Consider the following 12827-nt stretch of genomic DNA (forward strand, 5'->3'; position numbering starts at 1 on the left):
TCTGACGCTCGAAATCTTCACAGCGGTAGACGGCCTCATCCTTCTCCCTGGGAAAGGTTAACAGGTTCAAATACCCACCAGAGCTCTGGACTCTTTCCATAGTTTCCCCTAATGTCAACACCTGAGATAACACACCTGTCAAAAGCAAGTAACACTGGTCCAGTAACTAAGACTCTCTCCAGGATAAAATCCAGGCTACACCAGGAATCTAGATAAACAGGGTTTAACGTGATTTTCCCCCCAAATGTTAAACTATTTATCCAAACACTACTGTGACTGGTCAATTTGTTCCAAACTCACTGCCACTGAGTCGATATCAACTCAAAGCGACCCTACAGGAAAGGGAAGTGCTACTGTGAGTTTCTAAGCCTTAAAGGAGGAGAAGCCTTGTCTTTCTCCCTTGGAGTGGCTGGTGGTTTCAAACTGCTTACCTTGCAACCAGTTCAACAAGTAACCACTAAACCACCAGGGCTCCTCAATTTGATCTACTAACTCAAATTATTTATTATTTAATTAGCTTCACCTGTTGATCCCTACCAAGACTGCCTGATTTACCAAGTAAAAACACAAGATGGCTAATCAAATTTTAATTTACAAAACAAATCATTGTTTAGCCTAAGTGTGTTTCAAGCACTATTTGGAACATACTTAAACTTATTCTTTGCAATCTGAATTTCAAACTTAATAAGAGCATTTTTTGTGTGTTTTGCCTGACAACCTCAACCTCTTTTCTTCCCCCACCCCTAAAACAATTGATAACGTTTCTTTTTTGCTTCAATTTTCTATTACGTGAATTTTTAATTTTATAAAGTTGGAAATCGTGTATTCAGGATTATATATAAAGTTCTCTAGAAGAACTTTAAATCATCAAATGAAAGGAAAATGACTTGAAAAACAAATTATCCAACAACCAACAGCAAAGCTGTTACTGAAGCCCAGTGCAAAAACACACCGTCAGAATAAGCTCAAGAGACTCTTTGGGGACAGCTAATACCAAGGGCTCAACAGGAAGTAAATGTCTAAAAAAGAATGATGGCAACATATGCACAAATATGCCTGATACAAATTGATGTATGATTGTTATAAGAGTTGTAAGAACCCCTAATAAAATGATCTTTTAATAAAATAAATTAAAATGATACCTTTTAAAGATTCAAAGATCCCAATAATGATGATTTGGCTGTTGCTTTTGAAACTGAACTCTTCTCACTAGAATAAGGAGCCCTGGTGGCGCAAGTGTTAAGCTCTTGGCTGCTGACCAAAGATGAGTGGTTCAAACCCATCAGTGGGACTCTTCAGGAGAAAAAACATGGTGGTCTGCTCTCAGAAGGATTACAGCCAGGGAGTCCCAAAAGTTAGTTCTACTCTGCCATATAGTGTTGCTATGAGTCAGACTTGACATGAGGACATGCAAAATAGTGACAAATTCTTCTTTACATTTCACCAAGAAACTGTAAAAGTTGGTTACCATTTCATCTTCTTGACCTTGGTTGATAGTCTTCCTTTCTTCTTTGTCCATATCTACCGTGGTATGCAATGTTTTGTGCTTCAGAATAGTTGAGAAAAACTTTGAGGGAGAAAAAGGAAGTAACTGTTAGGGAACTATTCTCTCATTCCAGGTTCCATATACCTGCTCTCCATCCAGTGTGTAGCAGACGCTTGACACATGGCACACAAGTAGAAAATATCTGCTGAATGAATGACAAAGGATGTCTGCTAAGATACTAATAGTTACTTAATGTTTTCATGACAAATTAGTAGCCCAAAGAAAAACAACTGCAGGAACTTAAAACTAATCCCTGTGCAAAACTACTGAAATCTCTTGATGCTATGCCAGCAAGAAAATGACCACTAAAAAGGTTCAGGGGGCTTCACTGCCATACCAAACCCTTTGAACAATTCAGTACCAATTTCTTTTTAATTCTTCCAGAATTTATCTTCTTGGTCTTTGTTCTAGCCCCATGTTACAATCTGTCCGCCATGGTAACAATGATCCATCAGATCAATACAGCCCAAGATGGCAGTCATTTTCAAGGGTTGCTCTTGCTGCTTTAGTCTGTGAGGAAAATGAGCAAGCACAACCTCTTTCCCAATAGGAAAGGTCAGCTGTAGGTGCCGAAATGTTTGTCACAGCACTCTACAATGTAAGAACAAACCTACAGATCGGGGGGAAATATGTGGGAACCATGTATGAGATGAGATGAAGTTTAACATCCAGATTATATTAAGAGCTCCTACAGCTTAACTAAAGGACCAACAACAAACATGCGAAGTACTTGATACAGAGTTCACCAAAGAAAATACATAAATGGTCAATAACTACAAGGAAAGACGCTAGAGGTCATTAGAGAAATGGAATTTCAATGCACAAATGAGATACCACTGCAAGCCCACTAGGAAGGTAAGGATGAAAAACAACAACAAATGGTAGTGAGGATGTATAGAAATTGGAAATTCGATGATGAGAAGATAAACTGGTATTACCACAGTGGAGAAAAATATGGCAATCCTCCAAAAAGTAAAATATACTCTTGTGACCAGCAATTCTTTTCTTAGGTATATATACTAAAACAACTGAAACAGAGAAGGTCCAAAAGGAGTAAACCTGTAGGACATCTTTAAGCCAAATAACGCATAAGAGGGTGCAGACAAAACACATGAAGACTTAATGGTCAAAGTTTTTTCTAACTAGATGAAAAGCACAAACCCACAGATCCAAGATGTTCAATTACTCTCAAAAAGAAACATAAGAAACCCACCCAAGGGGCGGGTATTATTGATATCACAGGAAAAGAGGGACCAGACTTCAAGTGAAAGCAACATACTGGCATGAAGCAGCGAACCAATAGAAAGGTCTGAGGGGCCGGCCCCAATCCCAACTACATGGGCAGCACCCCCTACCCACAGAAGAATTCACTTCAGAGGGCAGCACTGAAGCTAACAGCTCCGGGAAAGGGACATTTCTGAAAGAGCACACAGGAACAAGTGAAGGAAAAGGAAGAAAAAGTGGAACACAACCTGGCCTGCACCAAGCCTTGAGCAGCCAAAGCACAGAAAGGACCATAGGGCTGGCCCCACTACAAGACTCGTATCCCTCGCTGACCCACAGTGCTACGACAGACAAAAGTGGAGACACGGTCCAGGAACTGCGCCCAATCTGACCCCACCACACTGATGCGAAACACTAAGGATGTGCAACAGAGCAGCAAGGGGAGCAGAGCAACAAAGTCCCCAGGGAATAATAAAAATAGACTTCGGGGGGCAAGGGTGCGCACTGCATCAGACTCTAAAGTTCAACAAACAGACATTTTGTCCTTGGGTTTTGTTGATGTTGTTTTGTTTTCTTCTGTTGCTTTGTTTTGCTCTGTCTTGTTTTTGTGCATATTATTATCTCTGCAGGTCTATCTAGATAAGATAGGCAGGATAAACAATCTGGGGGAAACAATGGTTCTGGTTCTGGCGGGACATGGGAGAGGGGAAAAGGGGGAAAGGAAGTGGGTGTTAAAAAACCCAGGGACAAGGGAACAACAAGTGATCTAAAATCGATGACAAGGAGGGCGTAGGAGGCCTGGTAAGGCTTGATCAAAGGCAAGGTAACTGACAGGAATCACTGAAACCAAATGAAGGCTGAACATGATAATGGGACAAGAGGAAAGTAAAAGGAACTAGAGGAAGAAACTAGGAGTAAAGGGCATTTATAAAGGTCTAAATACAGGCATGTATATATGTAATTATATTTATATATGATGATAGAGAAATAGATGTAAGTGCATATATTTTTTGGTTTAGTATTAAAGTAGCAGATGGACAGTGGGCCTCCACTCAAGTACTCCCTCAATGCAAGAACACTTGCTTTGTTCTATTAAACTGGCATTCCATGATGCTCACCCTCCCAACATAATCGCTGAAGACAAAGCGGCTGCATAAGCAAATGTGGTGAAGAAAGCTAATGGAGTCTGGTTATCAAAAGATAGAGCATTTGGGGTCTTAAAGGCTTTATGATAAACAAGCAGCCATCTTGCTGAGAAGCCACAAAGCCCAAATGGAAGAAGCACACCAGCCTGTGTGATCATGAGATGCCGACAGGATTGGGTACCTGACATCAAAGAAGAAAATAATCTTATCATTGTGAATGAGGGGGAATGCAGATTGGGGACCCAAAGCCCATCTACAGGCAACTAAACATCCCCTCACAGAAGGGTCACAGGGAGGAGACAAGCCTGTCATTGTGCAGTATAGCAGGGATGAAACATACAACTCTCCTCTAATTCTTTAATGCTTCCTCCCCCCAACTATCATGATCCCAATTCTACCTTACAAATCCGTCTAGACCAGAGGATATACACTGGTACAGCTTAAGAGCTGGAAACACAGGGAATCCAGGAACGATAAACCCCTCAGGGCCAATAATGCGAGTAGCAATCCCAAGAGGGTAAGGGAAAGGTGGGGGAGAAAGGGGGAGCTGATCACAATGATCTATATATAACCCCCTCCCTGGGGGATGGACAACAGAAAAGTGGATGAGGGAGACATTGGACAGTGTAAGACATGAAAAAATAATAATTTATAAATTATCAAGGGGGTGGGGAAATGAGGAGCTGATACCAAGGGCTCAAGTAGAAAGCAAAAGTTTTGAGAATGATGGCAACCAATGTACAAATGTGCTTGACACAATGGATGTATAGATTGTGATAAGAGTTGTACAAGCCCCCAATAAAATTATTTATTTAAAAAAAAACCCACACACAGGTGTGTTTAAGTAAATTGCTTAAAACCAGTGATCTAAAATAAAGGAGAAAGAAATGAAAAAGCAAAACTTTAGCTGCAACTAGGGAAAAGAAGAACATACAGATAGATTAAAAATGACATCAAATTTCTCAACAAAAACAATGCAGGGGAAAAGACTCTAAGGCACTATCTCTGAAGTGCTGAAAGAAACTGTCAAGATGTGTTTCCCTATAAGACTTTCAAACACAAAAAGCTGGGTGGGGGAGGGGCATGATTAAAAAACTTACATTACAAAAAACAATAAAGCCCTTAGTCCTTCAAAAACCTTGCAACAGAAACATATATCTCCATAAAGAATAGTAAAAATGATCACTATGGGGACAACATATATGACAACAAAACAAAGCCTAGTGTGGTTTTTTGAGATCTATAAAACCGATCATGTCTAGCCAGATTCATCAGGGGGGAAAAAAGAAGAAAATGAAAAAATACAAATTATCAATATCAGGAACAAGAGAGAAAGCATTACTAAAGCATTACTACAGTTTACAGATATTATTTTATAAGAGAACAATCAAGTTATCTTATAAATCAATATATTCATACTGCTATACATTTGATTTTATTTCCCAATAAAAAAAATTTTTAACCCATCCTAATTAGTTAGGGGTTGGCCATAAATTAAAAACTATTAAAGCTGGGTGAAAGACAGATACATAAGAGGTTCATTATAATAATCTTTTTTCTTTCTAACATATTACAACAGTTCATAGTGAAGTTTTTAAAATGAATAGAAGTCAGCTATTTGAAGATTTTAGTTCAAAGGAAAAAATTTCAGAAGACAGTCTTTCCTGGTACTAAAGACAATAAATCGTGGACAATCTGCCTCTCAGAGTCCCAAAGTTGCTATCTATTATGTACCAGGTATTATTTACAACTCTTAAAATATGTTCACCTAACTTTTACTTTAGAGTTTTGATTTTAACAATTTGTTTGTGTATCCATCCTACAAATAAATATAGCTATTACTTCCCCAGTTTATAAATCTTAGTGTTTTCATGTAGACTATATCAGTCCATGAATAATCAAGCCTTTTATAATCTTAGAAAAAGGAATTCCCATTGCAATTATTTCATTAAGCGAATATATTTGTTACTTTTAGTTGATTTTCATAACTTTATCATAAACATCTCTTGTAGATTTCATCAGTCCAGCACAAGCTGCATCCTTATCCTGTACAGCTGAAAACTAACAATAGCAAGAAATACACCAATTATTTTTAAATGAGTCATTAGATAGTCCACAGGCTGTACCAACCTATTTTCATACTTTTCTTGACCATATTATCTCATTACTCTTTTTATAAGCTAATTTAGCTTAATATTAGGGCAAAATTCTTGTTGTAATAGCTTTTACCAGCAGCCAAATATTAAAAATAATTTACATAAAATGCTGTTCTAAAAACCTCCAGTTATTATTCACTTTAAAGACAAGAATAAAAAATGGCATCACTAAACATTTTAAAATATTAAGTTTACTCCAGATGAAAATGTTACATACTATTAGTTAAAATACAGTTGGAAGTATTAATATCAAATTTCTGAAAATCCATTCAACTCACACAAAGGTATATATAACCTTTGTGGTTTGCTGGAGTTTTGTTTTTTTATTTCAAATCAGTTTGTCAATCAGAATACAAAAAGACTTTTTTTTTTTTTTTTTTTTGCTTACCTATAGCACCATTCCTCCCAAATTGCTGGAATTAGCAGGGCCTTCGAGAGCTGGCCCTTATTAATTAAAGTAAAATAAAAACTAAGTTTAAAAATCCCATCAAAAAAAAAATCCCATCAAAAAAAAAAATCCCATCCAAATGAAAACTTTCTGCCAAAATCTGTGCAGGTACTTTCAAGCTGCCTTCAAATTCATTAAAATCGAGGAATTCTAAATTTTCATTTTAAGTGGGTTTTCCGCAGGTACACCCTCTGACATCTGACTCCTGCTGGGACTGCTCAGTGCTATCTAGCTAGCTCACTGAACTCCCAAGCCCACGGATGCCTGGACCTTGATAGTATCTAAAAAGCAGAGCCCTTATAGGCTATTGTGCTTGACCAAACCCTTCCTAGCATTTACAATGAACTTGGTGTGCTGTTGAGTAAAAGAAGCAGGGAAGGCAAAGCTATGAGAAGTAAATGCACAAAACATAAAGCTAACTTTTAAAGTTTGCTGCCCTCCTCACCCCACAACTTACTAATAACCATTGAAATAATTAATACTTTTTAGGCTGACTCAGATCTTATCTTACCACACATTAAGTAGCTGCAACCCACCAGTGGCTCCTTGGAAGAACAACTTGGCTTTCTACTCCCATAATGAATTACAGTCTGAGAAAACCACAGGGACAGTTCTGCTCTGACCTATAGGGCTGTTAAGAGTCAGAATTGACTTGATGGCAGTGATTTTGATTTTAGGTTGGCCTGGTCAGGCATAGAAACCCAAACCTCTAAATCAGTGCTTCTCAACCTTCCTAATGCCACGACCCTTTAATACATACAGTTCCTCATGTTGTGGTGACACCCCCCCCCCACCATAAAATTATTTTCATTGCTACTTCAAAACTGTCACTTTGCTACTGTTATGAATCAGGCGACCCCTGTGAAAGGGTCGTTTGACCCCCAAAGGGGTCGCAACCCACAGGTTGAGAACTGTTGCTCTAAGCCATCTTTCAATACTGAGCTCTTTACAGGCTGTTACAAGGGCATGTTTATAAGGATAGTCTGTCTATGAATGTGTCTAGGAATTTTACAAGGTAATTTAGGGACCAAAAGACTCACTGCCATGGAATCGATGCCAACTGATAGCAATCCTGTGAGACAGAATAGAATTGTCTGTGTGAGTTTCTGAGACTTAAGTCTTTACAGAAGTACAAAACTGTCTTTTTACAGCAGAGTGGCCGGTGGTTTTGAACAGCTGACTTTGAGTATAGCAGTCCAAACTTGTAACTGCTATGCCACCAGGGCTGTTTTGAGCTGAATATGCTTTATTTTCCCTTGATATTTACTGAATCAAAGGCAATTCTATGGTAAAGCTAAGGCTTCCTAGTCATTTATTTTTAGCATCTTCCTTACCGTGTTATAAGGAAGATGGTAGAATAAACTCCAAGAGTCTGCCTTGTGTACCAATGTACCAAGTAGCATTTATGCCTTCACGAAATACAGGATTTCCCCAGAGGCGGTTTTAAACTTTAATAACTCCAGAAGTATAGATTCTGCAAATTTATAAAATACATCATTTGAAATTACAGTTATTAAATGTTATTTTATACTATGATTTGTAAACTTGGAATAGATTTATCATTGTAATTTTTTACTTTAGTTAATATCTGCCAACTTCACAGGGGCTGAAGTAAAAAAAAAACTACAAAGAAAACTAGATTATTCAAAGTCCATTAAGCTACATAAATATGAAAGGAACAAATAATTTGGAATTATTTTGGTACTTGTTTCTGTGGCAGAAATATTCTGGAGCCTTCCCTCGGAATTGCTGAATGACCGCACTAATGGGTTTCCCTCGGTCTAGATTGTTTTCTGAGAACCTTTCTACTTAATGTTAAAGAGGTTTGAGAAATCAGTCGTTAAGGACCACTCAGCAAAAGGTACTTTAAAGATCTCAAATATAAACAGCACAGTCAGTAATCAAAGTACAATATCATTTTCACATTGTAGCAACTAAGATAGCCCTTTGCAATTCAAAAGTAGCTCTACCTTTCACACTGGAAATGTGTCCCAACACATATAAAATCCTAACTCTATTCCAGAACTCAATTTTTAAATTTATACAAATATTCATGTTTATGAAATGGAAATAAAGCTGAACCTTCAAGCTACTAATTATGACAGCTCTTTAGGAGGACAAAACTTAACGCTTCAAGTCTGCTCCTAACAAAAAGAATGACATAATATAATTTAATGAATACATGGAAATTTTACAAGTATACCAGCTTCTACAAACAAAGCTCTACTCAATACCCATTTTATCACTTCCCATCTTGGACTTTCTCTTATAATACATGCTTTTGTTTCTGTGTTTAGGCTTAAGGAAGACCATTGTATCCAATATACAGCAAACCAAGACTGTATTTACATTTATAAAGTGCAGTCTTTGTATAATCGTACTTTTTTGTTACAAAACAATGTGATAGCCATAACAAGTTATAATTAGGAGTAATGATAACATTATTACCTGAACTAAGGTTAATATAAAAAACATTAGAAGTTATAACTTAGCCTTATAACTTATGCCATTTTGCATACATAATGGCACTCCTAAGTTATTTGCACTCCAGACAAGATAAAGTAATTCTTTTTGAAAGCTCCTCTATCAGTACAGATCTATAATAAAGTTACCATGAGCCAGAATTAAATAATGGCGGTGAGTTTTTAGTTTTATAATACTACACATAGTTATATTAGCTGTGATACATAACAAAAATTGTAAGTTATTTAATAAACTAATTCATCTATACATTAACTGAGCATGTATGCTGCGTTCATTCCTGTATCAGAAGCTAAAAGGGACACTGTAACTTCCCCTAAAAACACAAACTGAGGGAAAAATGAAAACAAAGACCTGTTTTAAATTGCCCTTAAAGAACAATTATCTCACTATGAAAAATATTCTTCGAATTTTCCCCCCTCTTGATCTGTTTCTTCCCCACAAAAATTAGGCAGCTGGAAAAAGAATCTCCATGATCCATTCCGACCATGAATTTTTGACTTACACAAACAAGCTACTGTAGCACTCTGTGACCACTAGGTGCCACTCCAACATAGGTAAGCAAATTCAAACCCTGTCTCCCAGTTAGTGAGGCTCAAAGTCTTGCACAGGCCTTAACAGTCCGGTGCAGATTGCTGCTCCACAGTTTTCAAAGCTGGAAATCTTTATGGACGCAGACAGTAATGGAAAACAGGCCATTTTTCACAAGCCTTAATAAGTATACAGCAGATGTAGTTATCCAAAATTATCCAGACTGACAAAGGTAAAAAAATTATACAGGAAGCCACACAAAGTTGGGGGGGGGAATGGAATGGAATTTTCCCACTAACTTTTGGAAGCACCATCATATATGCCCAAACCAAATCTGCTAACACTGAGTCAATTCTGACTCATAGCGGTCTAGAGGGCACAGGAGTTCTCCCTAAGGCTTCCTAGCCGGTCCATTTTCACAGGAGCCGGCAGCCTCCTTTCTCCCAGAGCAGCTGGTGGGCTGAAGCTTCTGACCTGTGTGTCTCAGCCCAACACTTTATTCACTGTGCTACCAAGGCACCTTCAGGCTACATGAGTGAGCTTCAAAAAGTCTGTAGAAAATGAAATTAAAAATGAAACATTTTGAAGCACCCTTAATGTCCCTGGAGATCTTGCTAGGGGAAAGTATAAGCCGCCTACGTAACAGAGGCCCTGGCAGCATGTATCTGGCAGATACAATGAGTAGGCAATAAACATACATAACAACAGGGAAGAGGAGGTAGGCAGAGTCTTTTCAGATTTACAACTGTACTGCAACTAGAACTTAGAGGTCTTACCAGGATAGAACCGAGGGATAACAGAAACAGAACAAGGGGCGTATCATAAAGCACAAAGTGGTAAACCATTTCTTGCCCATTAAACTGACAAAATACAGACACAGAGCAATCCTATTCATCACTGTTAAGTACTAATTGATACTACCACTTGTGAAAATCATTTGACAGCAAATAATAAATTTGTAGGAGCCCTAGTGGCATAGTGAGTAAGCAATGGGCTGGGATCCACATAGTCAGCAGTTCAAAAACCACCAGCAGCTCCTCAGGAGAAGGACTGGGCTTTCTACTCCTGTAAACAGTTACAGTCTCGGAAACAAACCCAGGTAGGGTCACTATGAGTCAGCACGGATTCAGTGGCAGTGAGTTGTTTTTTGTTTGGGGGGTTTTGTTGAGGTGGGGTTTTTTGGTATTAAAATTTGCAGAATAGAATTTCAAATTGTCCTAAACTTATTTTCTGGTGTCGTGGAGGATGAATGAAAGAGTGACAGAATGCACACCCTGAAAGTTAGCTTGTACTCAACCTTCAATTGAGTAATATGCATTGTTGACAATACAACACTGAGTTTAAATTGCCAATTAAATCTTCAAAACAAGATTATGCTGGGTGGCATAGTTTATGCATAGCTAAAGGTTGGGTAGGTTCAACCCTTCCAGCAGAAGGGCTGGCAATCTGCTTCAGTGAGGACTACAACCAAGAAAACCCCATGGAGCAACTATACTCGGTAACAAACTGGAGTCAATCTACTGACAACGGTTTGTGGGGTTTGGTATTGTAGTTTTGTGCAGCTGCACGTTGAAACAAAAGGTAGTGGCATGCACCAAAGGTCTCCGAAAAGAGCAGAGAGCATAAGTGATTCAGCAAAATGGAATTTTGAACATAAAGTAGATTAAAGAATGTCTCAACCAATATATTTTGCTTCTATTTACTTTTCTTTTTATTAATGCAGAAAACTGCAAAAATTATGAAGCATAAATATTACATTTCAGTAAGTACTGAATGTGAAATCTTAGGAGAGAAAATATTATATCCTGCTTTTTTCTCTTTTGTGATATCCCACAAACTATAGTAGGTCTTACAATTGACTGGCATATTAGGCTCAAAGAAATGCAAAAACTTTCTTTTGTTCCATAAAGTTTCATACCAAGTCTATGAACTAGATAAAAAACCAGCACACACACACCACTGCCATTAAGTCCAGCAGTCAATAATTGGGACACACACACACATACGTGGATCCACACACGACTGAGAGATGACAAACCTAAGAAGGAATGGAAAATGAAATGGGTAGATGTAGTTAAGCAAAAAAGAAAACAGAAAAGTAAAAATGTTCAGAGAAAGTCTTCAACATGTTAAGGAAATTAATATGAGCATAAACCCTAGATGTATACTTTGTCCTTATTAGCAGCAAATCAAAGGATTACCCCAGTATTATTCACTTCAGGATCACTGTTCGCATTTTACTGAAGTTTTCCCTCAAGATCGATATTATATGATCTACACTACAGAATGGTTTACACTTCATTGTTCTAGACAGTATTATTTGAAGACTCAACCACAAAGAATACAAAAGTCACTAGGGAACTATTCTGTAAAACACATATCATCAAAAATAAAAAATAAAAAAATAAACACATATCATCTCTGCAAATTTAGAAGAGTAACAATAGGTACACTTGGGTCACCTTTCTAAAATGACCTGTATTTGTGTTTTTCTACCTCATTCCTTTTTACCAATTTGAAACCTACCCATGTTGACTCAGCACAGGAAAGGCAGAACTAAGAAAGCCTTTAATATGTTTCAAAATACTGTAGTGTGCATTGCCATGAACATCACAGAAATCCCAACTTTCTAGCTTCCTAGGGTTAGCCTGTGTTCCACTACTCAGGATTTAAGGGGGGAAATGAATGAAAAGTATATGAAAACAAAACCAAGAATGTACGTATGTATTTAAAATTTCATGGACGTTTTCCATTATCTTTTAATTCCATTTTCCATAAACTTTCCATACACACACAGGGGTCTTCAAAAATTGAATTAAAAGGGAATGGAATTTTCCTCAAACTCTTTGAAGTCCCCTTAGTACATGTATTTGAAACTACACCAACCACAATAAAAGTACGTAACATTCAAACAGGGACTTGCCGCTTAAAAAACACTCACAGCATTACCTATATCTTTACAAGTTTTTTCCCTTGAGAGTAGTGGTTACAAGTTGGGTTACTAACCACAAGGTGAGCAGTTTGAAACACCCCCCACCCCCCCACCCCCCCGTCACTCCAAGGGAGAAAGACAGGGCTTTCTACTCCTATAAATGATTACAGTCTCGGAAAGCCACAGGGCCAGTTCTACCCTGTCCTATCAGGTCACTATTCTCACTGCCATAGAGTCAAGGCTGACTCACAGCAACCCCCTGTGGATTTCCCACACTGCAACTGTTTACAAGAGTAGAAAGCTTGGTTTTTCTCCCAGGAAGCTGCTGCTAATTTTGAATTGATGATCCTGTGGATCACAGGTC

General features: G+C 37.9%; 1 protein-coding gene across 5 annotated transcripts in view; it reads right to left on the reverse strand.

The window, feature by feature from the left end:
* The window catches only part of ATP13A3 (ATPase 13A3), a 118113-nt gene that overhangs the window by 86469 nt on the left and 18817 nt on the right, over positions 1–12827 (reverse strand). For 3 of the 5 annotated variants that reach the window (XM_075556229.1, XM_075556226.1, XM_075556225.1), the window contains exons 1-2: positions 7854–7993; positions 1469–1567 (exon numbers count right to left, since the gene is read on the reverse strand). In XM_075556229.1, coding sequence (XP_075412344.1) covers positions 1469–1567; positions 7854–7922 — 168 coding nt within the window. In that variant the 5' untranslated portion in view covers positions 7923–7993. Of the gene's footprint in view, positions 1–1468; positions 1568–7853; positions 7994–12827 lie in introns of those variants that run through there. The other 2 variants (XM_075556227.1, XM_075556228.1) reach the window with 1 other exon arrangement.

Source organism: Tenrec ecaudatus, chromosome 8, assembly GCF_050624435.1.
Source record: "Tenrec ecaudatus isolate mTenEca1 chromosome 8, mTenEca1.hap1, whole genome shotgun sequence".
In the NCBI taxonomy this organism is placed as follows: Eukaryota; Metazoa; Chordata; class Mammalia; order Afrosoricida; family Tenrecidae; genus Tenrec; species Tenrec ecaudatus.